Source organism: Corythoichthys intestinalis, chromosome 1, assembly GCF_030265065.1.
Source record: "Corythoichthys intestinalis isolate RoL2023-P3 chromosome 1, ASM3026506v1, whole genome shotgun sequence".
NCBI lineage: Eukaryota > Metazoa > Chordata > Actinopteri > Syngnathiformes > Syngnathidae > Corythoichthys > Corythoichthys intestinalis.
This window is the reverse complement of record NC_080395.1, coordinates 37,666,137-37,685,178: the sequence shown is the minus strand read 5'-3', so window position 1 is coordinate 37,685,178 and position 19,042 is coordinate 37,666,137. Positions and strand designations below refer to the sequence as shown.

Genomic DNA, 19,042 nt, shown 5'->3' with positions numbered 1-19,042 from the left:
TGTAGCGAACCTTCCAAGCAAACCTAATTAACTTTTTATCTAAAATACTCCTAAATCGGTAAAATATTGACTTGAATCTATCTTTAAAATAGTTTTAAAACGTTCACATGTCAAAAGTAGACAAAAGGGAAATTATGGAATAACGGGAGCAATTTTAACAACTTTAACGGTTGATTCACAACATTAAATTAATTGAATTGAGTTTAAAGCTGCTGATACAGAATGTGGACTGGAGTTTTTTATTTAATGTTATTTTTGTATATTTGTTTACTGCTATATGATAACTTGATACTGAAATAGTAGTTTGGTTTAGCCTGAGAGTATTTTTGAACAATTTTGGAACTAATGTACAAAACATTAAAAAAAAAAAAAAAAAAATTAAATAAATAAATAAAAAAGAGGGGGGGTGCATCAATAATCGTTTTATAATCGAATCGGAGCCTCTGAATCGTAATCGTAATCGAGTCGTTAGGTGCCCAAAGATTCCCAGCTCTAGATGCAATTGTAGGCTGTTTTCAACAATGTACACCTAAAATAAACACATTGATTGTCTAAAAATGGTTCGATATTAGGGGAAATGTCTCGTTTTGTCATGTAAATTTATAATTGCTCTTTACTTTAAAAAAATATATATCGGATTAATCGATGGAATTTTTAGCAGAATGCTCGATTACTAAAATATTCGATAGCTGCAGCCCTAGATTAAAGTGATTGGACAATATCTGTTTTAGGGCTGCAGCTATCGATTATTTTAGTAGTCGATTAATCGAGGAAGTAGTTAGTTCGAATAATCGAGTAATCGGATCAGGAACATCAAAAATTCAAATACCTGAGCTGAGCCTCAAAAGGTATTTAAAAAAAAGAGGACCTATGTACAACAAAAGAACAATTGGCTAACTTATATAGCAAAAGTCCGCTAGCTTGAATGCTATAAAATGTTTTTTTTTTTTTTTTCAATGCTCCTAACAAAAGGTTCAAACACATATTCCCACAAAAAACAGCTAAATATATCTATAAACGAAATTACGAATGCATTAAAAAACATTAGCTCAAACAAAAACTTAGCTTACGTGGGTCTTAACAGGGAGCATTTGGATTCAGCCATGTGAAATGAGGCAGACCAGATGGCAGTAAATCCACCCTAATCAATAAAACTACATGCAAACATTTTCAAAATAAACCATTACATCGCCACTAAACAAAATACTAAACGAATACTCGAAGCAATAAAATTTAATTTGAATATTTTTTTCTAATCGAATACTCGAGTTAAATCGATTAATCATTGCAGCACTAATCTGTTTAACATACTGAGCATGTGTCATTCCGCTTCCATATTATTAAAGAGAAAATCAAACCACAGCAACATGATAATTATTATTATTTCTTATGTTTGGGCCCGACTCAATCTGGATAAAATTGTATAGTATCAACGATTCAAAATCAAAATTCTATAACATGTGCATGTTTGGATTATTTGGCAAGAGAATCTGAAGCATTTATTCCGTAGTGTGTCAGTTTACTAGATTTAAATGCCCAAATTACAGTTGGGCAAATAAGTATTTAGTCAACCACCAATTGTGCAAGTTCTCCTACTTGAAAAGATTAGAGAGGCCTGTAATTGTCAACATGGGTAAACCTCAACCATGAGAGACAGAATGTGGAAAAAAACAAAACAGAAAATCATTGTTTGATTTTAAAGAATGTATTTGCAAATCATGGTGGAAAATAAATATTTGGTCAATACCAAAAGTTCATCTCAGTACTTTGTTATGTACCCTTTGTTGGCAATAACGGAGGCCAAACGTTTTCTGTAACTCTTCACTCTTCGCTTGGTGTACAGAAATCAACTGTGGGAGCAATTATTAGAAAATGGAAGACATACAAGACCTATGATAATCTCCCTCGATCTGGGGCTCCATGCAAGATCTCACCCCGTGGCGTCAAAATGATAACAAGAACGGTGAGCAAAAATCCCAGAACCCCACGGTGGGACCTAGTGAATGACCTACAGAGAGCTGGGACCACAGTAACAAAGGCTACTATCAGTAACACAATGCGCCACCAGGGACTCAAATCCTGCACTGCCAGACGTGTCCCCCTGCTGAAGCCAGTACACGTCCAGGCCCGTCTGCGGTTCACTAAAAAGCATTTGGATTATCCAGAAGATGATTGGGAGAATGTGTTATGGTCAGATGAAACCAAAATATAACTTTTTGGTAGGAACACAGGTTCTCGTGTTTGGAGGAGAAAGAATACTCAATTGCACCATACCCACTGTGAAGCATGGGGGTGGAAACATCATGCTATGGGGCTGTTTTTCTGCAAAAGGACCAGGACAACTGATCTGTGTAAAGGACAGAATGAATGGGGCCATGTATTGAGAGATTTTGAGAGAAAATCTCCTTCCATCAGCAAGGGCATTGAAGATGAGACATGGCTGGGTCGTTCAGCATGACAATGAGCCCAAACACACAGCCAGGGCAACAAAGGAGTGGCTTCGTAAGAAGCATCTCAAGGTCCTGGAGTGGCCTAGCCAGTCTCCAGATCTCAACCCAATATAAAATCTGTGGAGGGAGTTGAAAGTCCGTGTTGCCCAAAGACAGCCCCAAAACATCACTGCTCTAGAGGATATCTGCATGGAGGAATGGGCCAAAATACCAGCAACATTGTGTTGAAAGCTTGTGAAGAGTTACAGAAAATGTTTGGCCTCCGGTATTGCCAACAAAGGGTACATAACAAAGTATTGAGATGAACTTTTGGTATTGACCAAATACTTATTTTCCACCATGATTTGCAAATACATTCTTTAAAAATCAAACAATGTGATTTTCAGTTTGTTTTCCCACATTCTGTCTCTCATGGTTGAGGTTTACCCATGTTGACAATTACGGGCCTCTCTAATATTTTCAAGTGGGAAACAATTAGTGGTTGACTAAATACTTATTTGCCCCACTGTATCTTGTTGGTTAAAGCCACAGTAACAGTTTCACTGTCTGAAATGTCGGACAAAATATATTGAACTTTTTTTTCAGCAATTATATATTTTTAGATGTTCTAAAACATTCTGGTGGGATACAACTGGAGTAATACAAATTGAAACATATGTGTTGATCTATTTTCTGTGAAATGTACATACTTAAAGCAGTGTTTAAACTCTTTGGGCACTACTCACCACCTTGAGGAGAATGAGATTATCCCTGAGTGATGCCAAGACACCAATGAATGAAACAATGAACATGACGATTCCCAGGAGTATAAGAATCAAAGCAGGGGCCAGGAACACCCCCTCCAATGTCTTGTAGCGCTGCCTCTCCACCTCAGCATATATACCTATTGCCAGGATGAAGCCACCTATCAGCTGAAAAAAAAAAAAAAAAAAAAGATAAATTTCTTAGCCCTATCCTTGGAATATATTGGAAATGAGTACACTTTTTTTCCTTATGTGCATTCATCATCTTTAAACTAAGGACATTTGGTTGTTTCCTGCACTCTGGGCTCTGCTTCCATGAGTAAAAGCAAGCAGCCGGCCATAGCAACCCCCTGCCGCCAAGCGAGGCGGAGGAAGAGATGCTGGCAGGAACGTGCAAGCAGGATTCGCCCATAGCTTGTCTAACAAAAGATAGACTTGTCATCAACCCAGCAGCACGTACGGGAGGTGGGATGAGTCTTGGCTGATTTACATGAGTAAGACTCAGCATCTAAAATAACCTCATTTCACTATGGCAAGAAACACGTATTAGTACTGAATGTCTTTCATTCTAAATCTTTGGAGTATTTTGACAAAGCCTCTGACTAACATATTTTTAAAAGTATTTTGAAAATGCATATGGTGTCTAAGTATAAGTCATGAAGCCACCAAGGGATAAGGTTCAGTCAGTAGTACCAATCAGTGGAAACAATATCATGGCAATAGACTGAAGAACACATGAGTAATGGAAACTCTCCAGACTAGACATAAAATTAAGAAATGGAAATTGTTTTTAACTTTCCGTGTGTGGCAGGGGATTTACAGTAATAAATAAAGACCTGGCCTTCACATATTGGAGAGACCGTTTGATTAGAGGTGGGAATCTTTGGCCACCTAATGATTCGATTGCAATTCAGAGGCTACGATTCAATTATAAATCGATTGTTGATGACCCCCCCACCACAGCTATTAGCTGCTTTTAATGTTTTGTACATTAGTTACACAAATTGTACAAAAATCCTCCCAGGCTTAAATATACGACTATTTCAGTTAACAGTTCAAAACAGTAAATAAAATACTCAAGTCCCCATTTTGTATCAGCAGCTTTAAACTACAATTAATCTAATGTTGTGAATCAACCGTTAAATTTGTTAAAATTGCCCTTGCATTATTTCCCTTCTACTTTCGACGTGTGAAAGTTTTAAAACCGTTTCATCATTTAAAGATGGATTTAAGTCAAGATTTTGCCGAGTTAGGAGTATTTTAGATAAAAAGTTAATTAGATTCGTTTGGAAGGTTCGTCACAACAGCCCTCCAGGGAAGTCTACTGCTTTAAAATGGCGGCTGTTTACTAAAGCTGGCAAGTCTGTCATTTCACATTTCGTTCTTTATACATGTGATATCTACAGTGGCATTATGTGGGAGTAGTTTGATGATGATGTTTACTCTCGGTCCATTACTCATTGAGTCCTGAGGACCGCGCTGACTGCGTTTTAGTTCCGCTTACCCTTGGCATATTTCAATAATCGGAATTTGGATGTTTGTGAATCGTTCTCGAATCTTCCACAGCTGAATCGCGAATAATCGGAACTTTCGCACACCTCTATGTTGTATGTACGCTGAAAACAAGCTTTTTAGAAGATATCATTTTTAGAAGAGTTGATTCCTCCCATAAAAGTCGGGTACTGACCTTGTTTCACTAGCAACACGTTTATCTCAAAAACATGTACAGTAGGGCAGAATGATATTGGAAAAAACCGACAATGGAAACTTTTGGGGGGGTTGCGATATTGCGATATTTAAACTAGAAGAATTTTCACCAGATGACTTGAATAGCTATGTTTAGAAAGACTTTGGTTGACTCACCATGGCCACATTGTATTCATATAATACCGTTTATTCTAGGATGTGGGGGTTCATCTGTGAATGATGAAGATTACTGTTAGGCCTGTCGCCATAAATTTTCGCAGGCAATATGTTGTCTCAAATTATTGCCGTTATGCAATATGATTGTCTTTTTTTTTTTTTTTAATAACCAATTCAACCACTGTTGTAGTGAGAATACATCCTAATAAATCACCCATTCAAATGCAATAAATTGTTATTCTTAAATAAAACACAAACTATTAAAAAAAAAAAAAAAAAATTTTTAAACACACAGACACAATGCATAACGAGTCATTTGAAAGCTAGCTCAGTGCAGAACATAGAATAGATGAGAAACTCAATGTCATTTTTGTTTCTGTCTAACCTGCCAATTAGACTCCCAAATTTAAAGCCAAATTATTCATTGCCAATCAGATTTTTCATAAAGGGTGTCATTTTAAAGTTATTCCTAGTGTAGAATCTGAAGTATGCGAGATTAACTCCAGAAATTGTTATTTATATGTTGAACATGACATGCTTTTATTTTGAAATGTTCACTGGACGTACATTCGCTAAGCCGGTAACCGTAAGCTTTACACTCTGTAAAGTTAAAAAAAAAAATTTTAAAAAAGTGTACTCCTCTTTTCGTCATGCATGTGGTGTCAGGTTTTTTCATTTTTTTGTTTGCAAATGCTGTTAAGCAGCGATTTTTCATTTTGGAATCAACTGCCAACCACTATAGCAGGCTAAAGTGGTTAGTACATTGTCTTTTTTCCATTAGCCTCAATGTAGCAATACTAACGTTTTATAATGTATAATATAGATGTGTTTCCTTATTTTGAAAGTCTGAACTTACAATTGTACGGAGTGTTGATGACCAATAAACATCTGTGAAACGAACTAGAGTCTCATATGCCATAGACACGGACAGGTGCCGAGTGAACTCAGCACACGCAATCACACACACGCACAAATGTATGCACGCGGTGATAAATCGCAGCCGTGAAAATTACCGCCGTCATTTTTATTTACCGTGCGATAAATGGACTCATTGGATATTGCCAAAGGCTTAATTGCTGTATATAAAAGGGATCGGCATGGAGCAGCTTGCTGCTTTTATGAAGCAAAACAAAAGGTTACATGTTTAAAAAAAAAAAAAAAAACATATCGCATGTCCTGCAATGGGACTATCGCACATGCGCACATCGCGATGGGAGATTTTCAAACGATACAGTATATCGTGCAGGCTTGATGAACAGTATTTGTATCAATTAGACCAAACTCCAAGAGATGGAACTTGGGGTTGAACCATGAGTCACTCTATAGACATGCTATAAAGAAAATAATTTGCAAAAGTTACATCCTCTTAAAAGAACATATTTTTTTAGACTGGATAAAAGTCAATTAGATTAGGGAAAAAGATAAATGAAATATCCCATCACACGAATAGGCCACAGAGAACTTCAAAAAAAAAAAAGGTCACTTAAATTCAATGCCAACCATTAAGGAAATGATCTTGGAAAATACCAGTGTTATCAGTGTGAGACAGTTTAATTAGAGGACTTTCAGGCCCTGTAAAGTACGAAATGTCTTGTAAATTTGACACACCACAGAGAAGAGCTTTTTACAATTGTGCCAAATGTGAATGATAAAAAGCCACTTTGTTGTCAGCAAAATAATGACTAAATCTCAGTTTTTACATTCGGGTATGCTCATGTTAGCCTGACAGTTTTCTACAGTAATGTTCTTTTTTTCCACAGATAAAAAAGCTGTTGCAAATTAAGGAATTGTGACCTAGTGTACAAAACGTACAGTCAGTCAAAGCATGCCTTAATAATTTTGAGGTTGAATTACTTGAATAGTTCATGCAGAACCTTAACCTCAATTAGAATGATGTAAAATAGGGGTGTGCCATCTAATGCACCCCACGATTCGATTCGATTCGATTACGATTCAGGGCGTTACGATTCCATTATTGAACAATGATCACGGTATTGACGATGATCTTGGTTATCACGATTATCAATCATACATTATTAATTAATAAAGTAGCCAAACAAATTTATGTCCATTATTTATTCAAAATATCCATATGATTCAACAGGAACGATGGAAATATGCCCATACAACAAAAAACTGCCCTTGAGCTTTTTTTTTTAACAATAAAGTGCAAAAACATTTACCATTTCAAAGGCAGTACTTATTTCTCAACATGCACATACAACACACAGCTGACCTTAAGATGCTCTTTTTGACAAGGTGCAAAAACATTAACCATTTCAAATGCAGTACTTATTTATCTCAACAATACAATAAACTTTACACTGGTGGAATTAATTTCACATTTTCTGGAAAGAAACAAAGTGTCTTCAGAAATAAGACTTCTTTTAATATACTTTGTTTTCACAGATTTCGGTACTAGTAGAGTTAATGCTGTACTTAATCCTAGTTTTACACGTTCTGCATCTCAAATAACTTTTGTACACCACCAAACAACGCACAATTGGACATGGAAATACACGTTAGCGAATTCGCTAAATAGCATAGCACTAACTAGTAACACTTCAAAAACAACAACCATGAAAAATAAACAGTAAAAGAGGTTTCGTGTACTCAACTCTTATAGACCCTACCCACGTGACGTCACAACTCCGCTCTCCTGAATGATACCGCCCACTTGTCCGTCAAAACATAGTGTTAACCTGTTACGGCTACGTACATTTCTCCTATTTACGGCGTGTTTTTCTGCTCCTTAACATTAATAATCAAAATGCAGGCATGAAAATGGGTCAGGGGTTAAAAAGGTGAGAAAGGTGTGGAGGAAATATGTTCCGGCGTTCTGCCAAAATGTCCTCCGTTAGCGAAACGTCCTACATGAGGCGAATTTGACTATTTTAATTTTTCACATGAGGCTTAAGATTCGAGTTAGTGGGGATTTAATTAGTTGAAGGAGTTGATTTCAACCACCATTGACTCGCGCTAGCTTAGCCACTCCGGAGCCCTGAAACTAACAAATAACTGGAAAACTGCACAGAATTTGTTCAAATCAACTCCAACGACTAATTAAACCCCGGCTAACTCAAAGATTAAGCCTAATGTAAAAAATTCTGAACATCCCCTTTAAAATAAAGACCAGTGAATATGGCCATTAAATGTTGTCTATAAAAGTTTTAGAGCAATAAAACAACAAAAATGAATGAAATGAACAAGAATCCTTCAAAGTACTTCATAATGGGTCCAAATTATTTTTCGAACAGATCATGTGACCTTAGAGACAGCCGTTTGCATTGCTTAGCCAAAACTACAGCTGAGGAGGCAAGATGGATATTTAGAATTTCTTTAAACCTATGCTTTCAAAACCTTCAACAACAACTGAGCTGTAACCAAGGATTGAACACGAGCAGTATCAAAAAGTCCTGGCTGTCGTGTTACGTGTTGTGCTGTAATTCCAAGTGGTGCTTGAATTGGATGCTTATAGCGGTCGACAGTCTTTTTGAGCCAGCGCAAAGTTCGCAGCGCACGGAGATGTTTTGTCATATTTACTGGACAAAAATGTGAAGTAATGGCTGTGTTTCCAGTGTGCAAATGCAGCCGTTTTTAGTATATCTCCTGCCTATTTCATTGCATCCTGGCGAGGTAGCAAGGCTATGTTGTTTTGGCCGCGAACTCCCAGCGCTCACGGCTCACGCATCATGGTAATACACGTGACCCGTTTTTTTTCCATCCCCGATTAGAAAATGTGACACGTGATGTCACTCCCATGACTACAGTATTCTTCATTCTACATACATTATGGGGCAACAACAAAATAGTAACGCACAGGCATCAAGGAAAGTAACTTTAATCAGATTACTGATTTAGAAAAATGAACGCGTTAGATTGCTCTTTACTGAAAGAAAGTAATCAGATTACAGTTACGCATTACTCACATAACGTGTAACTGACAGCACTGCTTTTATATTACTGTTAAATACACAAGCTTGACGCTAACTTAACGGGAGCTAGTTTTTCACTGGAGATTTGGCTAGCTCTGGCAGTGTTCAACGCAAGCTGCAACGAACGGCAGTAACTTTGTCATACTGCAAAATATGAAAACGTTTGAAACCATTACTCACCAAATTCACTATGCTGGCAAATGCATTCATCTAAAAAAAAATTGGGAGTGAGACCTCATCTCGTCCAGCGAACGTGAATTTGTGCTTAGGACAAGATCATCTGTCGCAATCAGCGATCTTTGACGCTCTCTTTTTTTTCCCCCCTGCATACAAACTTGTTTCTCTCTCAGCGGCTGTGATTAACCTCAATGAAGTTGCTCTCCTAGCTAAGCCTTGCCTATCATTCGTCTTTGTAAGTTTTTAGTAACTTTGTGTATTGAATTTGAAAGGAAAATGTGCGTTTTGTTTTTGGCGAACTTTTTCAAGAAGCTAAACTGTTGAAGCTACTCACACGTGGAAAAATACGATTGTACGTTTTAAATGTATTCATTTGGTATATTTCCGTTACAACGATTTGAGAGATCAATAAATTGAAGAATTTACGCCTTGTGTTTCGAGTGTTTATTTTTGGGTTTGCTGGAATTGCGTCACTGACACACGCAGCATCAAACAGGGGAAGGGGTAAGCGCTGCCGCGCCAAGCCACTTCTGGCTGCATTTTTGACACATGAAAAATAACGAATACGTACTACTCTATGACGGAAAATTTTAGTGGTTTTGTAACCGCGACGTTTTCATAGCATGGTAAACCGTGAAGGTAACCGGCACATGCCTACACCCGACCCCCCCATCCCCCTTAAAAATTTTCTCCTCGGATCTACACGATTCACGTAAGTCATCCTTTTTGACTACAAAACGGCGAATATCGCCGAAAGGTGAGAGATTTTCATGCCTGAAAATGGTGAAGGCGTGTGTGGCTGTTGGTTGCACTAACAGAGAAGATGGAAGGAGAGACTTGAAGTTTTACCGTATTCCGAGGGATCCAAAGAGGAGAGCAAAATGGACGGCTGCAATTCGACGTGAAAACTGGGCACCAAAAAATCACCACAGACTATGTAGTAGTCATTTTATATCCGGTAAGATGCATTTAAGATATACTTAGAGGGTTTTGGGCTGACAAATAACCACAATTAAGATCATTGCGAGGCTAATCGCCGACAACATACGACGTAGTACGACATAGTTTCAAATTCAAGATGTTTGTGACTTCCCTTTCTTCCACCATCTTTATTTTTTGAATAATATTTAGCTGGTACCAAGTGAAAGAAACTGGCCTCGTCTACGGGGCTGACAAATAACCACAATTAAGATCATTGCGAGGCTAATCGCCGACAACATACGACGTAGTACGACATAGTTTCAAATTCAAGATGTTTGTGACTTCCCTTTCTTCCACCATCGTTATTTTTTGAATAATATTTAGCTGGTACCAAGTGAAAGAAACTGGCCTTGTCTACGGGGCTGACAAATAACCAGTGTTGTTAATTTTACTTTAAAAGAGTAATTAATTACAGTTACAAATTACTTCTCCCAAAAAGTAATTGCGTTAGTAACTCAGTTACCTGAATGTAAGAGTAATTAGTTACTTGGCAAAGTAACTAGTGATATATTTTTTTTCTCAAAAAAAAAAATAAAATAAAAATAAAAAAATTAAAAAAAAAAAAAAAAAAACAGGTCACACAATGTGAAGCTTAAAGGGTTTGGGGGACAATTGGCCCAAGCTCAATTCTTTACCCTCCACTTAACTAGACACAAGGGTATTGCGATAACTAGCTAGTAACCTTTGCTATGTGTGGAAGTCATTTAAAGTTGTGAATCAATCGTTAAAGTTGTTAAAATTTCTCCCGTTATTGCATTAGTTCCCTTCTGTCTACTTTAAACATGTGTAAGTTTTAAAACTGTTTCATCATTTAAAGATAGATTTAAGTTAAGATTTTGCCGATTTAGGAGCATTTTAGATTTAAAAAATTTACTTAGGTTCGCTAGGAAGGATCTCTACATCAGGGCCTTCCTGAGAGGTCTACTGCTTTAAGATGGCGGCTGTTTACAAACGCATGTAGTCCTTAAAACATGTTGGCAATGCAACCGTGTCTGTCATCTGCATCTAGTTCTATAATATGATATCTACCGTGTCATGTGGGCGTAGTTTGTCGGCTATGGCTGCAGTCAGGTATTATTGGAGCCATCTAGCATCGCGGTTGCAACGGCGCCGTCTTCCCCACTCCTGCTCTGCTCTCGTCCCCGTGAGTCCGTTTCTCTCAGACTTTTTTTTATTTAACCAACTTAGTAACGCATAGTAACGCACGCCTTTCCCGCCTCAGTAACGGTAACGGCGTTGCCAAGATGAGAAAAGTAATTAATTAGATTACTCATTACTGAAAAAAATAACGCCGTTAGTAACGCCGTTATATTGTAACGCCGTTATTAACAACACTGCAAATAACCACAATTAAGATCATTGCTAGGCTAATCGCCGACAAGTGAGAGTGCTATCGCTAAACCATATAAACATTAAAAGCCTTAACTCCATTGACAAACGACATGAAATACATTAGACTTGACAGTGGATGTTAGCAATAACAAAAGATTTTGAATTGAAAATTTCCTAACTCACCTTTCCAAGCACAAGATAGATTCCTGCCGAATTTTCGTGGACGAGGACCTGTTTCACCCAACCAGCAACGAAGTATTTATAAGCCTCCAAGCTCTTGAAGTTTTTCAAATTTTCGTGGGAATAGGCTGATTTTGTGTGGACAAGATAATTGTAAATATCAGCGTAGCAGATGTCAGGCAGACAGGGCGAAGACAGTGGGTCGAAAAACATCGATTTGGGCATCAAATATGGATCTGGCGACTGTATAGAACGAAGCTTTTCCACATAACGCCTTTTATGCAACACATCCAGTGAGTTTACGGCATCAGAAAGCACTGGGTCTTCCATGAAATGCATTTTAAATTCCTCGATCAATTGAAAACAATGCTAATACAGAGACAAAATGACGGACAAGTGGGCGGAACCACACAGCGAGCACGTGGTTTTGTGACGTCGGTGGGTAGGGTATATAGACGCAAACGGGACTTAACAACACACAAGGGACATTTTCCTATTAACACGACTTGAACCTAGTGCTGGACAACTGACAGGCAAGGAGCAACAAACTGTCTTATACTCTCGCTCTAAAAAATAACTTGCGCACAGAAGAGGACCCAAAGTGCGACCGCAGGGTCCCTGCCGGTCTCATAAACAAATTCATTTTCAAGTCTTTTGAACAGGAGTAAATCTCTCGCTCAGTAACTTCAGCTGCAGCCATCATAACCTTAAGGTGTCCGGGCGGCAGACGTGTCTTGAATTTTGTTCCGCCACTAGCGGCTGTCATTAAGTTATTAGGGAAAATCCTCGTTTTGAACATTTATGATTCGTAATCGAATCGTCACGTGTCGAATCTCGATGAATCTAATAATTGATTTAGTAGCACACCGCTAATGTAAAATTGAGTATTCTCAGTCACATACGTGTTCTGCAATTTTATTTTAAAGAGCATACGACAGGAGCAAAAAAGTCTTAAATAGCATTATTATGTGAATTATAATCATATTTTGAGACGATTCGACTATATACAACAATGAAGCAAAGTGCAGATGATGAGAAATTAGTCTTTTAATCTGCCGGTTAGCCACACCTACCATTATAGGGCTGTAGTGTCCCCAACAGGTGGATGACGTCAGCGGGAGACTGGGCTCATCGGTTTTATTATTCAGCCCACTGAGGGGGGAATTATTCAGAACGAGGAAAACGCAATGAAGAGAGCCGCAAAATGTCATTGTTTCAGTCTCTCTACTCCAATATTTTTACAGCATATTCTTTGTATCCAAGTATTTTTCCCCAATAGCTAAATAAATGGCTTGAGAAGGACCAGTCAGCCCGTCGAGGGGGAACTATTCACAACGAGGAAAACGCGACGAAGAGAGCTGTAAAATGTCATTGTTTCTGTCTTTTTACTTCAATATTTTTACAGGATATTCTTTTCATCCAAGTATTTTCCCCAATTGCTAAATAAATGGCATGGTCATGACAAATAACAGTCTTGTGCTAAATGGAATATGAGATAATAAAAATGCACTTATTCAGGACGACATGGCAAAATTACTCCATAATGGTCAAAACTGTCGACTTCACCTTTACTGTCGCACCTCCCGAACAATATTTTATGACACCTAAATCGGACATATGTCATTTCCCTTCCCTGGCTTCGGAGAATGTAAACAAACCAAGAGGCGTGACAGCTAGCCGACATGCTAACCCGAACCGAGTGATGTTTCAAAGTCTTCGAAGCGGAAAATCACACATAACTAGCCTCAATTATTTGACATGACGACTGGGTTGTCGATTGTCTTTGTGGATCGGCAAACCTCCCGGCGGAGAGCAATTTACAGTTCGTTCCCCGGAGGAGGGCGGCTGCAGTTGTTGTGCAGCTAATGTGCAGCTAATGTGCATGAGGAGAGCTTTTTATATGCCTATCAATGATCAAACATAAGTAGCCCTTTATTTAAAGAAAGTTTGTAGTGTTTACTTTGTAATCGCTGTTTTCGTATTTGACACAATACAAAACAAGATGTTTACTCACTTCCTCATAAGTCCAATGGTCCCACAGTAGTAGGGCTTGTTTTGGCCAATATCCACGGTGAATGGGAACCTTTTGAAACTCCAAAAAGGCTCACACACCCCTCCCTCATAAAGCAAGATTTTTCTGCAGCCGTTTGGCTGGCGTGATGCGAAAAATAAACGTATTAATCCGCAAAATCAGCTGAATCTTTAGTCCTCATACACAACAGTACGGCTGTTTAGTGAAGAGGACACCTTGACCCATACACGTCACAGGGCCCTCCTCCTCAATGCAAGACCGAAGCTGGAAGTGACTCATTTTCATGGCGCGGGATTCAAAAAACTAAATAAATATAGTGATCGCTTCCACACACATCCAAGCGGTCCATTCAGGAGAATAAAATACCGCGTGTATTATGAAATAAACATGCTTTTTCGTGTCACATGCGCTTTAAAGCCTATTGTACAATGAATAAATGAATAAACACCCAAGGCCATACAATAAACAACATCAATATAGGGAGAATCCTTCCTCTTATTTATATACAGAGAAACCTCTAAGCTATATACGTCTTTAACTCTTAATACAAACATTGGAAACTTTCCTTTGGTCCGCATTTCCTGAAGTAAGTGACAATGTGACCTAAAGTGCTCATTACTGTGTGCTGCATCCCGCTGAGATAAACCACACTCCATTGAGACCAAGTGTGGCGGGAACATGAAGACGCAATGTAAACTGGAGCCATTAATCTGTTTTGCTCCCTTTATTAGGGAAGTATTCATTCACTATAATATACGCATTAATGCAACGCCACCTCCTCCTGCTCTTTCTTTCTCTCTTTTACATTCTCTGTTCAAATACATATTTCACTCAACAGTATCTCACGTAAACAAAACATTAAGTGCCTATAAGCCATCTGTTTAAGCCACAATAGCCTGTTACATTGCCCTTGAAAGAAAACAGCTGGAGGCTTTATTTGCATGAGAAAAAATACAGCCATTAGGATGCTTTGTGATTTTTGCTCACCAAGTACTTTGTAAGGCAGTTTTATATCACCACTGTCTTTCTTTTCTCTCAAGAAAGAGTTTGAAAAATTCTGTCACCACCCTTAAAGAGACTATAAGGGATTTGTAGAGTTTATTTGAAATACATTTCTACTCCATGCGTGCTTCACCAATGCCCTGATGAGTACACAGACCCCGGACACTTTACCTGAGACTGCCCCAAAAAGCCCTATTTCTTACCTTCAATAGAGAGGTTTGGGTTGAGCCCTCTAGGCGAACACATGCCTGTGCAAGTTTACACGTCTGCCCGTGGCAGTAGCACCGTTTCACCCAGCCCCCACATAGTCTCTGCTCGGCAAAAACACTTTTCTAACCCACTTAAGACTTGCTAGTTGCTACAAACTGTTTTTACGTTTCTGGTACGGATCTGATGGGCAAAATGCCTGTTGCTATCTGTTCGTACTCATACAAGCATGTGCGCCAAGCACAAGCTGCAGTTACGCTTTAGGCTGGAGGTGGAAGTTAAGAGTAAAAAAAATGACAAACTCCATATACAGGTAGTCCTGGGATTACTAACGAGTTTCGTTCCTACACTGGCGATCAACCCGAATTTTCGTGTGAGTCAGAACTAACCCTTTAAGCACCCCTAAATCTCAAAATAACTTTTCAAAAAGTAAAAGTATTGTATTTTGTTTCATAATGGAGGATACACTGCCCTCTGGTAACAGTGTTGGGTCTGGCTGGACTGTCACTTTGTATGACTGAGGAGAAGACTCAGACATCTGGCATGGATAAAGGATAGCTGTGCTCTGGTTTGTTCCACATAAAGCTGTAAGTTTTTTCAGCTAATATGTTTGTGTGTGCATTTTTAATTAAGTTTGGAGCTACAGTTTGTGGAGTTATGTGTGAGTGATTTGCTTTGAGAATTGTAAACACGCTAGCATTCGCAGCATTTAAGCTTGCGGACTTTTCGTTAGGCAAATTACCGTAATTTTCACACAACAAGGCGCACCTGACTCAGCCGCCACCCACCAAATTTGACACAAAAACTGCATTTGTTCATAAATAAGCTGCACTGGACTATATGCCAAAATTTTCCTCACTGTATTGGTTTGACAGCTGCATTATATGACTGTCATAAGACCAAATGAACCACCATGAGCTTCATAGCTTCATTGCTTCAAGAAGCTTTATTTGGCCATCACTGCTCCCTCGGGGGAGAGAGTCAACCTCTGCTGTCAACACTGTTGTTGTCCAACATGCCTCCTAGCATGCATTGCAGCGCTACAGATGTAAATAACAATCCAAATTCATGTTCTAATTATTTCTTCAGTTACTGTTCAAGTTGTTTGATTAATTGGAAGTTATGGTATTTGGTAACACTTTATTAGACAGTGGTGCCATAAGATGGTGATTAGACAATCATAATTATGACATGATACTGTCATGAGCATTAATGAATGCTTATAACAGATGTCATTTAGTGTTATCCTGCAAATTATTTCACTTTTGAGTGGATGTTAAAGATCCGAGGTGGACAGAAATGGCGTTAGTGACATAATTTGCCGGATGACACTTAATGACATCCGTCATAAGCATTGAGTTATGCCCATGTTAGTGTCATGTCTTAATTATGACGGTCTTATGACGCCACTGTCAAATAAAGTTTTATCTATTAACCCAAATAAATTAACAAATAAGGCGCACTGGACTATAAGCCCCAGGATTCAAAATGAAGGAAAAAAGCAGCGGCTTATAGTCCGAAAATTACGGTAGGCTAATTTAAACAATTTTGGATTTTGGCCAAATTGGCGGTCTCAGAGCGGAACTTCAAGACACCTGAGTGTTTTCCGCCATATAGTATCACATTTTTGCATCAGGAGAAAATACTTTAACTTGTAAAGTAAATTTTAAAGCAAGTACTTTTGTATTTTTGCTTGAGTAAATGTTTTCTTAGACACTTGTACTTTTACTTAAGTAAAATTCCAGATGCAGGGGCAAAAAATACTTGAGTAAAAAAAGTGAGTACTTAATCCACCACTGGAATCGACTGTGGAAAATATTGTCAAAGTTGTACTTAGAAAGTGATTTCCATTGACAAACATTATTTTTGATGTTTGACCATGAATAATTTTGCGGTTAATTATTTATTATAGAGGTCATTCAAACGAAAATAATGCAACAGTTTAAACCAGGGGTCCCTGAACTATGGCCCGCCTCCACATTTGGTCCGGCCCCCTAAACTTTTTTTTTTTTTTTTTTTTTTTTTTTGCAATAGTGTTATTTATTTCATGGCTTTTTTTCTGTGAAGAACCCAGAGAGGGTTATTTGGTTATTATCTGTTTAATTAATAGTGTTATTATTCTTTATTATTGGATTATATTATATTATTATTTTTTATGGCTTTCAGAAAAACAATAACTTTTTACATTTAGGCACTCCTGCAATCGTCACACTTTTTCTGTTACAAACTGACCCGGTGTAGGCGCACTATCCTATTCCCCTCACTATCCACTCGCGGGGGCCTGCGCTTGTCAGTGACGTTCCTTATTCTCGCTATATGAATATACAACTTTAGCATTTGTTAATAATACGCTCTGTGTGTAGTATCATCCATCGATTTTCCTTTTTAAATGAGCACTTTTAAGCGAACGCAAGAAGTAACAACGGGAACATTTTTAAACAGGCATTTCACGGGACAGCATTTCGACTCTTCGGCCAATCACGGGAGAGCATTTCGACTCTTCGGCCAATCATATAGCGAGAGCGAGTGGATAGTGAGGGGAAGAGGATAGTGAATCTACACCGGCCCCTCATCAGAGAAGGGAAAAGTTATGTGGCCCTCACAGGATTTGGTTTGGGGACCCCTGGTTTAAACCTTTTCAAAGAACTACATCTCCCATGATGCCTATCGGCGAAAGAGCAATAATTCCACTACAGAAATGTTTTTTTTTTCCTGATTAGAATATCAAAATATAATAATAGAGTTGTATAAATGGAAACATCTAATTTAGAATAGGAGATTGTAATTAAACTAGTAGATTAGTAATGTAGCGTTTGTAACTGGAAAAACTCTCCTTACTAAACTTGTGTTTACAGTACACTAAACTGACGGCGATAGCAGCCAGGGTAAAGGTGTAATGGAGGGTGTGGCCATTTTGTTATTGAAAAAGGCTGGAGTCATTCACTTGCTTACTTCTGTCGGTGGAAGAAAGCATTCAAAAGTTTAGTCTGCTTACGCCAACTCTCCGTTGTAATCACAGCTTCATACAGACTCACATCTCACTTTAAAAAAAAAAAAAGAGTAAACTGAACTGGAAGTTGGAATAACAAACCAACCCGAGCACACAAATATTCGAAATGACAAAAAAAATACTCACCCACCAAACGATGGCATAGGAGAAGAGAATGAATTTGAGAAAGATGTAGGAAAAGCTGTGACAGTAGCGAGTTACGTCTGTGTTCGCCATCGTGGTGGCTCAGTAGCTACTGCTTGGATCACTTGCATCGAGGACTTGACTTCCGCTTTGTGTCTGCTCACCTGGGGCGTGTGCACGTTATTGGACGGGAGGGGCGTTCGGAGCCCCTAAGGTAGGGCTCCGTAAATTCACGAGCGGACCGCTGACGGTTAAAAAAAAAAAAAAAGTCTTATATGGTTTCTCAAATAGGTTTTGCTTTGAAATTTCCTTTTAGCCTTTCAAAACAGAGGGGTTATATCATAGGCGGAGTTTGACTTTTAGGACAGTGGGGGCACAACATGTTGATGACCCCGAAACGCAGTGTCAGCAATAAAATTAACTTACAAGAATATTTAATATTAATAATAAGTTGAAAATGAGCGGTTTTTTTTTGTTTTTTTCCCCATCATTCTTGAGAGGAATTCTAAATAAGGCTGCTGGCAGGACAGCTATACCTCTCACCAAGATCATCATCCATTGAATATGGTTCGCCTGCCGGTGTCGTGCCAATGTAGTTACCTAAGTCAAAAATTGTATCCCAGGGCGAAGCCATGTGGAGGTAGATTTGTGTCTTCATTATTCGATCAAAAAATAAAAGTTACTTTAATTAAAAAAATAAAAATAAAAAGTCAATCAAAAAATGTGTTTGAATGCAAAAGTACATTTGAAACGCCAAAAAAATGCATTTGAAAGATATTTTTTTGGGTTTTTTTTGTTTTTGTTTTTTTTTTTGATCGGAGTCAATTTTTTTTTTTTTTTTTTTTTTTTTTGATTGAAGCAACTTTTTTGATTGAAGTAATGCTGTTTTGCATTTGGGCCACATTTTGGCAAGGACATTTGTGCCTTTATTATTCAATCAAAAAATAAGTTGCTTCATACAAAAAAAATGTATTTTCAAAAGAAAAATCAATCAAAAAAAGAAAACT

At 38.1% G+C, this 19,042-nt stretch overlaps 1 protein-coding gene across 2 annotated transcripts in view; it reads right to left on the bottom strand.

The window, feature by feature from the left end:
- Positions 1-18,240, bottom strand: part of tspan15 (tetraspanin 15) — a 73,163-nt gene extending 54,923 nt beyond the window's left edge. The window contains exons 1-2 of one of the 2 annotated variants that reach the window (XM_057852906.1): positions 18,039-18,240; positions 3,176-3,361 (exon numbers count right to left, since the gene is read on the bottom strand). In XM_057852906.1, coding sequence (XP_057708889.1) covers positions 3,176-3,361; positions 18,039-18,128 — 276 coding nt within the window. In that variant the 5' untranslated portion in view covers positions 18,129-18,240. The remainder of the gene's footprint in view (positions 1-3,175; positions 3,362-18,038) is intronic. The other variant, XM_057852897.1, reaches the window with a different exon arrangement.
- Between the last annotated feature and the right edge of the window lie 802 nt (positions 18,241-19,042).